The sequence below is a fragment of the Nilaparvata lugens genome, chromosome 10, assembly GCF_014356525.2.
Source record: "Nilaparvata lugens isolate BPH chromosome 10, ASM1435652v1, whole genome shotgun sequence".
NCBI classification, from domain to species: domain Eukaryota; kingdom Metazoa; phylum Arthropoda; class Insecta; order Hemiptera; family Delphacidae; genus Nilaparvata; species Nilaparvata lugens.
Genome location: NC_052513.1, coordinates 29,715,078 through 29,729,556, shown reverse-complemented (window position 1 = coordinate 29,729,556; position 14,479 = coordinate 29,715,078). Strand labels below are relative to the sequence as shown.

Here is a 14,479-nt window from a genome sequence, read left to right as displayed (position 1 = left end):
CACCCTCCTGCCATAGCGCTACTTCGAAGAGCGGTCGGCGACTCTCACAATAGCAGACAGGGAAGACTGGAGAGAGCAGCCGTTCAGCAGTAGGCCTACTGCCAATCAGCAACGAAGCAGCTCGATCCAGAAGCGAGGAGATGGAGGTGACAGGTAGAAAAGCAAACAAAGTCAAGGTAGGATCAACAGAGAATATTTCAGAATGTTTAAAAATTCTATTTTGGAACTCTCATGGTCTTAAAAACTTTCTGAATTTAGATAAAACCCAGACGGAACAGTTCAAAAAAATTGATATAATTTGTTTGAGTGAAACCTGGTTAGTGGACTCTTCTAATTTTAAGTTTCAGTCATTTAAAGATTATATAGTTTTTAGTACACCAGCCAAGAAAGAAATAAATTCGAGAGGTAGGGCTAGTGAAGGTTTAATTATATTAATAAAAAGTAATTTAAAAGCATCCTTGATTAAGGCTAAGGACTTCATGCTTATGGTTAAAGTCAATTGTCCTGTAGGCAGTATCATTATTTGTTCAATTTACATGAAACCTGATAGAAATGCAAGTTCTGTTAATGAGCTCCAAGATTGCCTATTGAAGCATGAGTTATTGCTTTCATCTCTTCCGGTTGTGATTGGCGGTGATTTCAACTTGAGAATAGGAGAGTTGAATCAGTGCTTCGAGAGCGAGGTATTCAACAACTCAGATCTATGCGCTGATAGAATATCACGAGACGGTTTTGTTTCAAGGAATGCTCAAAAATTAGTCAGTATTATGGAGGATAATTTATTTTTTGTTTTGAATGGGAGAAGTAGAAGTGATATTCCAGGTCAATTCACTTTCAATAATACTAATGGAAGTAGTGTGATAGATTTCGTCTGGGTGAACTTAGATAGCTTTCCTTATATTTCAGATATGGAGGTTTCCGATTTAGTTCTGACTTCCGATCACCTACCGCTTATTGTTTCTACTGAAATTAGTTCGGATAGGGTGATAGAGACTTTTTCAAATAAGCGTCAAACAAAGTTCTGCTGGAACGATTCATGTAAATCAGAATATAGTAGTGATTTCGTAGCGCCAAATAGATTATGTGATAATGTGGAAAATGTTCAGAATTTGGCTGACAATTTGATAAAGGGTATCATAGAAAAAGCAGATTCTCTAGGCATGATGAAAAATGTTGTAAGAGTCACCGAGTTCAGAAATAAGCCCTGGTACGATAGGCATTGTAATGAATTGAAGAGGCAGTTACACAAAGCATACAGAAATTTTAAAAGTAGAACTCAAGATCTAAGCGCACTAAATCATTTCATGAGCTGTAAAATGTTGTACAAGAGTACAGTAGAACAGAAAAGAAAGAATTCAATGATAATATAAGACAAAAGTTTAAAAATGTTAAAAACGCGAAAGAATTCTCGGGAATGGTACGGCTGGTCAGGGGGAAAAAGAATGCAGAATTTAACCACATTAACTTGGAGGAATGGGCGAGATTTTTTAAAGAGAAATATGAACCAACTTCTATTGGAAAGAATTGTATATTGTTTGATGTAAGACATCCACTTATTGATAAACCAGTAGATTTGTTAGAGTTAGAGAATAAACTGAGAAGGCTAAAGAATGGGAGTGCACCGGGCTTGGATATGATTTCATACGAATTTTTCAAATTTTTAGCTTTCAAAGGAAAAGAGTTGATGATTCACCTATTCAATTCAATATTAGAGACGAGTGAAATTCCAACAACTTGGTCAAGGCTTAAAATATTCTTGCTGTTTAAGAAGGGCTGTAAACTGGATCCCAAGAACTACAGAGGTATAGCGATTGTGAATTGTATCCTCAAACTTTTCACTGGCATAATAACGGACAGATTGGCACTGTGGGCAGATGAGTGCGGAATGATGGAGGAGAGTCAGTCGGGATTCCGTAAAGGTCGTTCATGCGTTGACAATATTTTTGTACTGGATACAATAGTTAAATATTATATGCAATTTAAAAAAAGGAAAGTATACGCAATTTTCATTGATTATGAATCGGCATTCGACTCTGTCCCTCATGATCGCCTTTGGCAGAAATTGAGAGCACTTGGCATAAGTAGGAGAATTATTAACATCTTTCAAAACCTGTATTGTAACTTGACTTTAGTAGTTGAAAATAGGTCCAAAGGGGTTTATTCTGAGCCAATAGCAATGACTAAAGGCATGTTGCAGGGAGACCCTGCCAGTCCCCTCCTCTTCGCCCTCTACACATCAGGTATAGAGTCGTTTTTTAGAGAGAGAGGATTGCATGGCCTGAATCTTGACGGCGACAATGATGTGTTAATGCTGCAATACGCCGATGACATAGTCATTCTGGCTGATAGCATTTCAGACGTGCGAAATAAATTGAAATGTTTGGACCAATACAGTGCAGGAGTAGGTCTCAAGGTGAATGCTAACAAAACCAAAATACTGACTTTCCATAGAGGTCGATTAAGCAAATGCCATAAATCCAGTTTCAAGCTCGGGGAGGAAAAAATAGAAATGTGTAGCCAGTATAATTATTTAGGAGTTATATTTCAATCTTCAGGAAGATATACAGAGATGTTAAGACGATCAATAAGTAGGGCTAAAGCGGAATCAACAGTGGCGATTAATGTTTTGTCTAGAGTCAGATCAGAGAAATGGATAGAAAAGATGAAGTTGTTTGATACCGTTGTCATCCCATCCTGCCTATATGGTTCAGAGGTTTGGGGTTTGGGTTATGAAGAAGCAATAGAGAAAGCACAGTTATTCTTCTTGAAACGTCTACTGCTGCTGATCCGGTCGACGCCGAGTTGGAGTGTCAGATTGGAGACTGGTAGGCCGAAACTCAAGTTTCATGTCTTTAAAAGATGCCTGTCATGGTTGATCAAAGTTGTAAACATGGCAGAGTCTAGGTACCCTCATGTGTGTTATCGACTTCTATTAAAAACAAACTTCGAAAGTAATTGGATGTCTTATATGAAGAGGGAGTTGGAAACTGTTCAGTTTCGGGATTTATGGACGGAATATGGATTTGATGCAGTGGATCTGCTTAACAACAGAAATAGAATACTGGAAGCGTATTCGGGGAGGATGATAGAGGAGGATAGATGTAGGTCTGACAATTCTCAGATGTCTCCTTTGTATGGAATGTTCAATCCTGATTCGGTACTGGGAGAACAGCTTACTTTTCAGCTGCCAATTCGAATGATTAGATGCGTAACACAGTTGAGATTATCGGCAAAAAGTACATTCATTCAAGTTAATGGTAACAGGTATCAAGTTGAGCCACAGAGAATATGCCCCGCTTGTGAATCACACTTAGAAACAATTCTGCATTTTCTTCTTGTTTGTCCCTCTTATGAAGACCTCAGGATTCAATACATTGCGCCTCATGTTCATAACATAGTTCAAAACGTTGATAAAATAATGGTTTTATTATCTAATTTTAATGTTGAAAAAATTGAACATGTTTATCAATATACTACTAAGGCACTGGCTAGGAGGGATACTATGGTCTCTGAAATCGTAAGGGCTACATAACCAATAACGATTCTTTTCGATGGAAATATTTTAAAATGGTTTTTGTTAATTGAGTAGGTTCTTTTTATTGAAAGTGAAGTCTGTAAACTAATTGAATTAGATAAGTTAACTAAAATTGTTAAGTTTTTTGAGTTAAGTGGATTTGTTGAATGTATTAAATTTATTGGATTTGCTGATCTTGATGAATGTATTTAAGTTACTGAGTTGTTTGAATATGTTGAATCTATTTATATTATTGATTAGGAATTACCTTGTACCTTCTAATTTGAGCTTGTTGAATGTTAGCAATTCATAGTAATACTGTTTATTGATTGTAATGTAGGTACTTCCATTGTGCGTGGTTGTATACAGATTTATAATTGGATCTTGTTATTAGTTTGATCTGCTGCCAAACATTTTTTTCATGTTGTTTAATTTAGTCATTGTTAGAATTTCTTATACTCAACTCATTTGTATGGTTATACCGTGTACAAATAAAATGATTTATTATTATTATTATTATTATTATTATATAATTATTGTAGAACTTGATAAAATAATGGTGTGATGTATCAGTAGTTGTCTATTATAGCAAGATATCATTACTTGGGTATATATTCAATCTCCCTTCTTATTCGGATTAGTTGTAGGCTATGTTCAAGTTGGGAAGTTTTTTGAAATTCATAGAATTGACAAAATTTCTCCCATGATAACATTTCAAGTGAACTCTCAATAATTATTATTCAGTAACCGATAAGGATTATTTAAAACTTGCTTGAATTCTAAAATTCCTAAATGTGTTTTCAATAATTTCCTATTGTTGATTGAAGCAGTTGAAGATTGATATAATAGAACAATAATTGAACTTGTGAGAAGTAGGATTGTGTACATTTCAAGTTGGATTGAAAGATTTTAATTTGAAAGAATTCTCTATTTAGATGGTATTATCTGAATGAAATGAAATTATTTGAGCTCAGGAGAGTTTTCTGAAATTAGGAGTATTCACCCTCCACAAAAGAAATCTCTGAGAAATTGCATTTATCTATATTACATGCATAGACCAAAAATATCTGTAGTTGAAAATTTTTTAAAACTTGTTCTACATGAAAAAAATTAACATACGTGAACTTCATCTGGGAGTAATTCACATTTGAAAAATACAGAATGTGAAAGACTCAAATCTCATTCAAGTATTATGCTGGAGTTTTGTCCCCTTTTCAAATCATAATGAATGTTTCCAATAATTATTGACTAGCTTTTGAACAGTATTGAAAAGCTATTGAAGACATTACTTATTTATCCCAAGCTAGTTCCCTATTGATGGATCTCTAAATAATTATGGAGAATCTTCTTATGTTTCAGATGTTGATCATCCTTCAAAATAGCTCTGTATATTGATAATGGAAATCAATGTATTGCATACTCACCATTGTATCAAGTTGCTTATTTCTTGAGTTCAAGAAAAAAATTAGACATATCATGAGACTATTATCATTACCATCTCAGGAAATTGTCATTTTTCACAGTTTACTTTCCATAAATACATGGGTTTTCCTTTATCATTTCTCCATTATTATATTTGTCTCACAGTTCCATTGGAGAATATCAATAGATTTTTGTTGGAGAATTGTGTGGACATGCTGTTTCAAAAAAAATATTGTTTTTCAGTATGGCATTCTTCAAAGAATGTTGAACTCTTGGGAATATGAAAAATTAGAAAGCTTTAGAAAATCATTCACTATCCTTCAGCATGACTGTTCCATGATATTTATCTTCAATGACTCTTTTTAATTGAAAAATCGCTTGAAGCATTAAAAAAAGAGAAAATCGGTCAATTCATCTATTGATTCAAGCAGACAAATATAACTAGAAGAGCTCAATGTATTTAATTATTGATATTATTTAAATGAGAAATAAGATTTTGCTATCCCTTGAGAATACTTCTATTCAAGGAAATCAAAGGAGATATGCTCATATTACTCAGGCTCATTACTATAGCTTGTTCATTCACATACTAAACCTCTACTCATTTCTCAACAACTCTATAACTCTACAACTCTATCATGGTGCTATCAAAAACATTATAGCCTTGTACATACATACATAAAGATTCATACAAACAATCATATGGGCACATGCCTCAGCATTCACTGTACGTCCTTGTGTATGCATTCCATGTATGCCTTAGCATTCAAAAAGCTATCTGATTTGCAGATGGCACAAAGACATGGTAAAAGTAAATTTTCCACATCATGACAACAATGATGTCATTCCATCATTGAAGATAATTACAAAATGCAGCTGTATCATTTATTTTAATGACTAGTATGATAAAATCGAAAATAGAACTTAACAAACGATGCTGGTGGGTTGAATGATTGTAGGTTAATAGATTGAAGGAAATAAAAATAGCTATAGAACAGAAATGTTTTGTCCTTCATTGTATCTTCAGTATTTCTAAGATTTTCACATAAAATGGAACGTATTGTATTTAATCTGACCCAATACAGCCAGTTTAAACATAAGATATGAGATTGACAATTCAAACTTTATTAGGATGTCAAAACATTATTTTGTTGATATACTGAATCTAATTCAACTAGTTATCCAAACAAATGATACCATTATGAGGAAAGCAATAGCTTCACAAGAACGATTGACCCTAACTTTGAAATTCTTGGCATTATGCTATTTATTTGTTGGTTTACAATATCTATTCTGAATCTCAAAACATAAAATTTCTTCAACAATTCCAGGAGTTTTGATGACCTAATCAGAGCACTAAACATTGTCCAACAAAATAAACAGTCTTCTTTAACCAAATTAGCCATAAATTGAATCAAATACTGAATAACTGTTAATTTTAAACTAACTCTGCTTATACACATGACAAAACAAGATTCTCCAAAAGATTAGCTCCAAGAATTATTTTTAAGGAATACTACCTAGTTTAAAGTTTGAATAAATCTCACTATAGATAGCCTAAAACGTATAATAGCATATTGAAGATTACAATTTTAATTACCAATTCTGATTGATATTATAGGAATTTAATTTGATTTGATGATTCCTATGTTTGAATTGAATAAATGGAACACTAAATGAATGATGAATCAATTTTAATGTTGAATGACAAAATTGAACTTTTGATAAATATGAAAATAAAACTGTTACAAGTGATAAACAAACTAATATGCTAGTTGAAAACATCACAGGTGGCAATCAGATTATTTGCCACATTACCCCCCCCCCCCCCAGCAGACGATTTGGCCATCCAAAATCTTGAAGCTCACTTTTTTCCTGGAACTGGGTGGGAAGGCTGAGGTGAGTCATCTTGAAGGATGTATGCTGGCTTCACCCAGTCAATGGAAACCTTAGTGGTTTTATCATGAATCCTTGATATGATGGTTTTATCATCTCTGGCCACCACCACATGGGGACCAGTGTAAGGTGGCTGAAGTGCCCTTAAGATTGGTCCTTCTCACAAAAAGACGTGGCTACTGGTGGACAGTTCCTTAAACACAAAGATGCCTGGTTGACCATGTCTTGTTGCTGGAATGGGGCATAAATGTGACATGAATTCTCTCAAGCTTGAAATAAAACTGTCCAAGATGTCAAGATTATTGTCTTGTGGTTTTGAAGAAAGCAGCTCAAAGGGTAAACAAAGAGTCTCTCCATAGACCAATTCAGATGTAGTAGTCTTGATATCTTCCTTGAAAACAGATAGAATACCAAGAAGTACTAGAGGCTTCAACCCAATCAGCCTTAGCATGAGCCATAATTGCAGCTTTTAGATGGCAATGGAATTGTTCAATCATACCATTTGATGCAGGATGCCAACTTGTTGTACTTCTGAGTCAAATCCCAAATAGCTTGGCAAATGTGTTAAAGAGGTTGGAAGTGAATTGTGTCCTGTAATCTGTAGTTAAAGTTTCTGGGAAACCAAAACGAGATATCCAGCAATCCAAAAGTGCATGACACACTGTCTCTGCAGTTATGTCAGATAGAGGATAAACTTCTGGCCATCAAGTAAAACGATCTGTGACCATTAAGCAATATTTGAAAGATAGTGCAGGAGGAAGTGGGCCAATCAGATTGATGTGGATATGAGAAAATCTTTTTGTAGGTGTCACAAAATTTCCACAAGGAGCATGAACATGTCAAGTAATCTTCGATCATTGACAACCAGTACAAGCACAAGCCCAATCTCAACAGTTCTTGTTCATGTTTGGCCAAACAAATCTGTTGCTGACTAACTTGAGTGAAGCATTGGGTCCGGGGTGACTCAGGTTTTGTAGGCTGTCAAAGACTTGTCGTCTAAAAGGTTGTGTAAGAAACGGTCGAGGTTTCCCTGTAGATACATCACAGAGCACAGTAAATGGTGATCTGGGAATGGGTACACGTTCCAATGAGAGAGAATAATTCTTTGGCATTAGTTTAAGTTCTTCATCAATTTCTTGAGATTTGACCAATAACTCATAATCAAGGGTTGTATTAATAGCTTCAATATGTGAAAGTGTATCAGCAACAATGTTTTGGGTGCCTTTGACATATTGTATATCAGTTAAAAACTCAGATGGATGATAGTTGGTTTAGTTGAATCGGTAGAAGTTTTTCGCGTTTCTGTTGAAAAGCATAGATTAAAGGCTTGTGGTCTGAGTAGATAGTGAAAGGGTGTCCTTCTAAGAGGTGGCAAAAATGCTGCACCACTGCATAAACTGCAAGTAGCTCATGATAGTATGCAGGCCAACCACCTTCCTTCAAAGATAATTTTTTTGAAAAGAAAGCAAGAGGTTGCCATATGCCTTCAACCAGTTGTTGTAAACATGCTCCAACTGAATGGTTAGAAGCATCAGTAAATAAACCAAGTGGTGCACCAATTCGGGGATGGACCAGGAGAGAAGCTGAAGAAATGCAGTTCTTGCAAGTTTCAAATGCTTCTTCAAGTTCAGGTGTCCAACCAATCGGTTGTGAGCCTTGCAAAAGTGGATTACTGATTGCACTATGTAGAGGAGCTTTGTACTCAGAAGCATGTGGTATGAATCTCCTGTAGAAATTGAGCATGCCAAGAAAATGGCAGAGCCCTTGAGTGGTTTTTGGTAGAGGATATTCTTGAATTACCTTTACATGGTCTTCAGGTGCTCGAATACTGGCAGCAGATATGCTGTATCCAATAAAAGTAATCTCAGAGACACCAAAGATGCATTTTAGTGGGTTGATGACCAGGCCATAATACTTTACAAGACATTTCAAAACACTTCGAATGTGATTTTCATGCTCTGCTTTAGAATGTGAATAAATGAGAATGTCATACATATAAACAAAGCAAAAATCCAATCTGTGTAAAACTTTATCCATAAATCGTTGAAAGGTTTGTCCAGTATTCCACAGACCAAATGTCATAAAAGGTAATTCAAATAGGCCAAATGGAGTGATAATTTTGGTTTTACCAATATCTTCCTCAGCAACTGGTATCTGCTGATAAGCTTTGACCAAATCAATTTTCAAAAATATTGTGCATCCATCAATAAAATAAGTAGCATTTTGTATACGGCAAACCAGATAACGATCTGGGATTGTTCGAGCATTCAACCTGTGAAAGTCACAACAGGGACACCAAGATGAGTCACTTTTTGGTGCTAAGTGTAATGGAGATGACCAAGAACTCTCTGAAGGGTGAGTTGGTCCCGTTTTTAACATGTCATCAAATTCTTTGCAAGCAATTTTCAATTTTTCAGGGCATAACCGGTGAACTCTACTTGAAACTGGAGTTGTTCAAATGTGATAGACAGTCTCATATTTTATATGTTGTGGTAAACCAGGTGGATGAGTGACCTCCGCAAATTCAGAAAGGGGAGAAGAATAAGCAGAAGAATCTTGGATGGTTGTAATGTTGCTCAGGTATTGCTGACAGGTATTGAGTTAAGCCAGGAGCTCTAAGTCTGGTGGAGGCATCAATGATATGTTTTGTGCGACAATCTGGTACAAGGTGATAATGAGAAAGAAAATCAGAACCAATAATTGGTATGTCGACATCAGCTACTACAAATCTCCATGAGAAATTGTGTCAGAGTCCTAAGTCAAGACTCTGGGTTAGGAACCCATAAGGTTTGATTTTCCTTCCATTTGCGGCACTTGATTCGTAATTCACAGGAGAACATCGTTGTAATTGACGCCAAGGATAACAGCATAAGTCAGAGCCTGTATCAACTAGAAAATTAATTTTAGAATTTTTATCAGTGACAATAAGATGGCTATTAGATGCAGACAAGCAGCAATCAGTTGCTGCCGTTACTGATTGCTTTGGTTGTCTTCCGACCAGCTGCATGGTTTGGCACATTTCTTAGCTTTTTCTTGAAAATTATCATGGTACCAGCATAGTCCCTCTTCTGATTGGTGCACCTTTTCACGTGCAGTGGATTTGTTTACATTTTTAGTGTTGCAGTTAGAGCTGCATGAATGAAAACAATATTGATGTGATTGAGAAGCAGATAATTCAGCAACTTGCTTTTGTAAGTCAGCAATCGCCTTTAGTAACTCATTATCTGTACATTTTCTATGAAATGCTGCATTGACTGAAAAATACTGTATGATATCATCTCACTAACCTTGTCAGCCAGTTTGGCTTGTTTATCAAGCACCAACTCTGGTTGCAATGCAAGAATAGTTTGAACATTTGTTGAAAGGCGAGGAAGCCATAATTGATGCAACAAATTGTCTTGTATGCTGGTCGCATTTGCCAGAGAGCAGAGATGGCAAAGAAACTGTGACGGTTTGTGGTCACCAAGCTCCTCCATACTGATGAGCTGTCGAATGTGTTGCTCCTCGAATGCAGATAAACATTCAATAATCTTGTCACACAAGAACGTGTATGGGTTGAGCAGAGGAGAGTTCGCAATAATATCAACTTTGGCTGCCATGCATTGGTCCAATTGAGACCAACATCGTTTACGATGTTAGACAGTGTGAACTGGGATTCTGCCTGAAGGAACCATAAATGAGGTTTGTCCAACCAAAATGGTGGCAACTTTATAGATACCTGATGTACTTTGTGGTTTTGAATGGGCTGCTGCAACTGTGCATCATGTTCATGCAGATCCACAATTTGTTCATCCATCATGACTCAAATACTCATGCGAAATATTTGTGAAAATTTCTTTTTTTTTCAATCGTCAGGGTCACCAATATAGGAATTTAATTTGATTTGATGATTCCTATGTTTAAATTGAATAAATGGAACTTAATGAATGATGAATTGATTTTAATGTTGAATGACAAATTTTAACTTTTGATAAATATGAAAATAAAACTGTTACAAGTGATAAACAAACTAATATGCTAGTTGAAAAAATATCACAGGTGGCAATCAGATGATTCACCACAATATCATAGAACAAACACAAGATGATATGATAGCTACAATAAAATATGTGAGCTATACTTTTTTGTAGGAACCCTGTAGAAAAGCTATTTTATCTTCAATTACACAGTCCTAGATCATAATACATATTATATACTCCATGAATGTTTCTATTTAAATATTTGAGACTCCACATATCCTACAAAATTACAAAAATCCTACAATTTACAATTCATTATTGGATAGCAATTTGATTTGTCATTCATTAACCCAATTTATTGGAATTAGATTACGGCCCCTTCAATTTTTACATTTTGCCTCACCAGTATGGCAAAAAAGCATCCACAAGTACATTCAATGCTTGCCCGAGGTGCCTTCGAGCACGCCAAATACTAACAGGGTTCTGGTTTGCTCACATGCCTTGCAATCAGTGTAGAGACTTGCAAATACAAGCCCATACATGTATGCTCACCTAAGGCAAACGTACATGTGTACACCATTTATAGGTTAGGAAGAATTCAATATTTGTTATTATAATTTTATTAATATTAAATTTCATGGATTAAAAATATTTTTAAGCTACTGACAACTATGTATTCTTCCAATTTCACTAAAAAAAATTAGTCAATATCTTAAAAATTATTTGAGATACAAATGTGCCATAATTAGTAATGTTAACCAAAAAATTACTAATTTCTATAGTGTTTCAGAGTTAGCTACAAAAACCCTTTTGCTAAATTAATGAAAACTTCCTAGAATAATATCTTATTTTTATTTCATTATGTAGTAATCAATTATATTGTATTTCAATGTCCATGCTTGCTTGCAGCTACTCTTCAATCACTTCCAAAGAAGTTGAATTGATGCCTATAATCATTCAAGCAATCACCTTTTTTGAAATCTCTAACTAGGCTGTGTCTCAGTCAGCTGTGGCATTGGCTTCTTTATTCATTGTTAATATAACCTAATTTTTCATTGTTGAGTCCCACTTCAGAAATCCAAACATTTTTTAATGTTTAAATTAGTCTTTTGGTTGAAATTTAAAGTAGTAGCAACTATTTTTTCTTCCTCTTTCATTAAAAAAAATTGAGTTGATATCTTTAAAAATAGTTGAGATACAAGTGTCTTAATTATAGTCACATTATACCAAAAGTTTTTTTTTTTTAATGAATGAAAATGTTTGAAAAATAAAAGTGTGTAATAATATATTCAAGAATAGCTTATTAATACATCTGGTTTTTACCTTATGAAGAACCTCTTTTCTCCGTTTGTTTTCAACATTCTTCAGCCATTGGCAAAGAGGACTAGATGTGTTCTGCATTTTGATTAACTTACAAATTACCGTATTCACTCAGCACCAACACAAAAAAAAAATCATCAATCAACTCATCGATACATGTGATACACTACATATTATATAATATAAGCATAACTAAATAACTAATTGTTCAATGCCATTCATGGACAAAGCCAATAATGTATGGTAGTATCAGAGTATTTCAAAACGTAGCCTATAATCCACTACAGCTACAACCCAGTCAACAGATCACCAAAATCAAGACTGACGGCCATTTGCATTTCAACTTGTATATATAACCTCGGTGAAAAAAGATCATTGCGCACGCGCTGCCAAGCGACCTAGATTTCACAGGAAGACAGGAACTCTAACTTTCATTATCAATCAATATTAAAGACAATCACTTTTCAATGTTATTTCACTCTTTACTCTAATACCACTTTGAACATTTCAAATTAGATATTAACCAGTGATTATTACTTAATATTAGTACAATGCCGAGGTGAAAACTCGGAAATATAAAATAATAAATATATAGTAGCTTTTCATATATGAAGTCTCTTGAAAAGCATCTTTGAATTCTCAAAATAAATATTCCACTAACATTAATTCATTATTCATTTATTTATCAGGTTTTAATCACGTCGGAAGAAATTGTGAATATAAACTTATTTTCAGTTGGTTGACAGTCCGTCATTCCTGAAGCGGGAAAATTTTAAAATCTTCCTATCTTGGTATAAATTATTCACCTTTGTGGTTTGCCTATGATATGCAATATTAAAACAAAATTAGTACTTTCATTTGTATAATTTGAATGCATATCAATAAATCTACAGATATTAACTAATGAAATAATTAAATAACCAAGACACCAGTCTGAACGTCATCAACAATCTCTGATTATAAAATCAAATAGGCCTACAGCAGACTACCGTTTAGTACTTCTATTCAGGCATCATTCATCTTCCTGGCATTATTAGAATTTTGCTTCATCTAGTTTCCTACACTTGATATTGAGTTGTATTAATTTTTTTGGATACTAGTTCAAGAGAACTTCAATAATTACAATATCAGACATGGATTTCGGAAGATACTGAAGATATTCACAGGTTATCTTCAGAGTTCATACTGGTACCGTTATTTATCACTGTAGGCTACCTATAAATTTATTAAAATTAATTGAAACAAATTTGTTTGGAAATCACAGAGATTTTAGTTCGACATTGTTCATCTTTTAATACTGGATTATGAATAAGATCTTATTTAGGCCTATTCTTACTATATAGAGTGTGAGTGTATTCACAACAAGAGCAGTCAGCCGTCTCAAGGTAAAATTCCTAAGCGACTGTAGTCGATTACTGCATAATTATTATCAAGAGTCTAAAAATGTAGCTATAGCAGATATACAGCACAGGTAGAGTCGTTACTCCAGAATTGGGTATTTTATAGGTTATTGGTATAATTATATAATTTATACCCTTCCAAGACCAGTTGTTAAAGCCAGTGTGGATGAATAGGCTAAACTAGCTATCTGTATCGTGTTTCCTGTTTAAATTATCATTATAAAAGTGTAAAGTGTTTTCTGTTGTGCTATATAATATATATAGATTGTCATTAGTGTAGCTCGCTGTGACAGAACCTTGAGAGAGCCTTCGTCTTTTTATCCTAGTGTGATCTTCTTTGACAATACAAAGTTAGTCTATGTAGCAATAACGTTATACAATGCACAATATTATTATTAGCATAATTCTCAACATTTAAAATTTTATTTAAAAATTGAATTTCAAGAACTTTTAATTTAGGCAACTCTGTCCTATGCATAATCAGTTTATAACATGAAATAAAAGCACAATGTTTTGTCATCTTTTAAAAATATTTTTTCCAATAGTAGAGAAAAGGATTTAAATCTCGGCTACGGTAACAAAACGAAACAAGAATAACAGTAGTTGGCCTATAGGTGATCTGTTACCAAGAAATAAAATATAGTTTCTAGTTGCAGATTTATTGATAAAGAATCAGTTCTACTGGCTGAATCTGCAATAGTTTTCATATGCATCCTATGGTCTAGATCTAGATAAACAATTTTTTCAAGAAGCATCACAATAAAAAATGAAAAATAAACCAAGGTAATTTATTTTTTTTGCTTCCATCCAAGTTTCTTTTTACTTCAAAACCCATTCCTGAAAATCTAATTTTAATTAAAAACAGTTACTATGTACTGCTAGCTGGTTCCCTTGGAAAAATCTGAAATCATAGAAAAAACAATGTCGAAACCTTTCAGAATGGATAATTTGAGAAATATTGAGATCTA

The 14,479-nt window shown here is 34.2% G+C and overlaps 1 protein-coding gene across 3 annotated transcripts in view; it reads right to left on the bottom strand.

Moving 5' to 3' along the window:
- LOC111056368 overlaps positions 1–12,448 on the bottom strand; it is a 52,346-nt gene extending 39,898 nt beyond the window's left edge. For 2 of the 3 annotated variants that reach the window (XM_022343734.2, XM_022343749.2), the window contains exon 1: positions 12,115–12,447. In XM_022343734.2, the coding sequence (XP_022199426.2) occupies positions 12,115–12,192 (78 nt within the window). In that variant the 5' untranslated portion in view covers positions 12,193–12,447. Of the gene's footprint in view, positions 1–12,114 lie in introns of all 3 variants that reach the window. The other variant, XM_022343741.2, reaches the window with a different exon arrangement.
- Between the last annotated feature and the right edge of the window lie 2,031 nt (positions 12,449–14,479).